This window comes from Sinocyclocheilus anshuiensis, unplaced genomic scaffold (genome assembly GCF_001515605.1).
Source record: "Sinocyclocheilus anshuiensis isolate Anshui unplaced genomic scaffold, SAMN03320099.WGS_v1.1 scaffold1878, whole genome shotgun sequence".
NCBI classification, from domain to species: Eukaryota; Metazoa; Chordata; class Actinopteri; order Cypriniformes; family Cyprinidae; genus Sinocyclocheilus; species Sinocyclocheilus anshuiensis.
The window spans coordinates 278,051-279,850 of record NW_015547722.1 but is presented as its reverse complement, the minus strand read 5'-3'; the positions used below and the strand labels follow the sequence as shown (position 1 = coordinate 279,850).

General features: G+C 41.5%; 1 protein-coding gene across 1 annotated transcript in view; it reads left to right on the top strand.

Annotated features, from left to right (window-relative positions):
- LOC107704222 (structural maintenance of chromosomes protein 1A-like) overlaps positions 1 to 1,800 on the top strand; it is a 56,164-nt gene that overhangs the window by 20,613 nt on the left and 33,751 nt on the right. Inside the window, exons 10-12 of the mRNA XM_016507109.1 lie at positions 480 to 587; positions 669 to 854; positions 934 to 1,113. Coding sequence (XP_016362595.1) covers positions 480 to 587; positions 669 to 854; positions 934 to 1,113 — 474 coding nt within the window. The remainder of the gene's footprint in view (positions 1 to 479; positions 588 to 668; positions 855 to 933; positions 1,114 to 1,800) is intronic.

The following is a 1,800-nucleotide window of genomic DNA, read 5'->3' as shown; positions in this document are numbered from 1 at the left end:
TATATATATATATTGCACTTCATGGTTCATTCAACTGAAGAGTTTTTGTGGGGGAGGCTTTATATGAATGTATCTCTGAAAGGAACTGATTGTCTTCTGAAAAGTTTTGAAAGCATTTTCTCTTCATCCTAACTTTTCTGTAATTCTGAATAAAGTAGTTAGTTTTTTAGTGCTGCTTCATGTACAGGGATAAAGTGGGGTAACTTCCATATTATTTTTGCTGTATTTCTCCTTTTGTCAGAGAATGAGTTTGTTTTTTGTTTTTTTTAGAAACCTGAATAATCTCTTAACCTAATTGATAGTCTCTGGAGTGTCCACAACCATGCCAAGAATGACACTTTTGATGAGATGTGCATTAATCACTCTGTAACTGATGGAAACTGTAACGGGTGCAGAAAAGCTTTTAAAGGAAAGAATGAAAGGTAATTCAATGGGAAAAAAGCCGTCATTTGCTCAACTCTATGATATATTTCTTGCAGGTGATGGAGCAGCTGGGTGATGCTCGTATCGACAGACAGGAGAACAGCAGACAACAGCGTAAGGCTGAGATTCTGGAGAGTATCAAGAGGCTGTATCCTGGATCAGTGGTGAGAAGCGACTTCACAGTGTCATTGCATATATGTGTCTTATATAGCTGTATGCTAACATATGGTCATCTCATTTTCCAGTACGGGAGACTGATTGACCTGTGCCAGCCCACACAGAAGAAATTTCAGATTGCTGTTACTAAAGTTCTGGGCAAAAACATGGACGCCATAATTGTGGACTCTGAGAAGACGGGTCGTGACTGTATCCAGTACATAAAAGAGCAGCGTGGGGAACCCGAGACCTTCCTGCCCCTAGACTACCTGGAGGTGCTGTCACTGGATTTTTATTTCGCTGAATGTGTTGTGCTTGAGCAGGTTGGCTCATGTATTATAATGTCCTCAACAGGTCAAGCCCACAGATGAGAAACTGCGTGAGCTGCGTGGTGCTAAATTGGTGATTGATGTAATTCGCTATGAGCCACCACACATTAAGAAAGCCCTGCAGTACGCCTGTGGAAATGCCCTGGTCTGTGAAAATGTGGAGGATGCTCGCAGGATCGCCTTTGGAGGACCATACAGACACAAGGTACAAAGGGAAAAAAATCACGTCACAAAAAATCCAGCTATTGGATAGGTTTTGAGTGTATTGTGCATTAGATTGTTGGTGACTGGACTAGGGGTCGACCGAATATCAGCGCCGATATTAAGCATTTCTATGATTATCGGTATCGGTCATTTTCAAAACCGATTAGCCAATAAAACAACTTAATTTTGAAATGCGCTATTTGGCTCTGATGCAGCACATTATTTTGAGTGATGACTGATGAGCAATGGGCTGCTGCTGCTTAACTAAGTAAACAAAGACAAAACTACAATAGCATGTTTACAGATGAAACTGACCTGCACTTGAAACCCTGAACAGTAGTTTTGCTTCTCTGCTCCACCTGTGTGCTTCCCCAGTCCACTCCATTCTCTCTCTCGCATTGATTACTCTGATTACTCTGATAACCGTTTGGCGGAGGCACGGAGATCGCGCGAGCCGAAGCATTGCCAGGCGCGACTAACCGATTCATGATTTATTAGAGATTTAATTATCGAATGGCGAATTGGAATGGAAATAATCGCTTTAGTACAGTGGTTCTCAAACTTTTTTGGTCGCGCCCCCCTTTAAACCTATAAAAAAAATCTGGCTCCCTCCCCCGAATCCCCATCCCACCTCAGACTACCAAATAATTTCACTAAACATTATGAAAAATTAATGCTTTTTTAATTA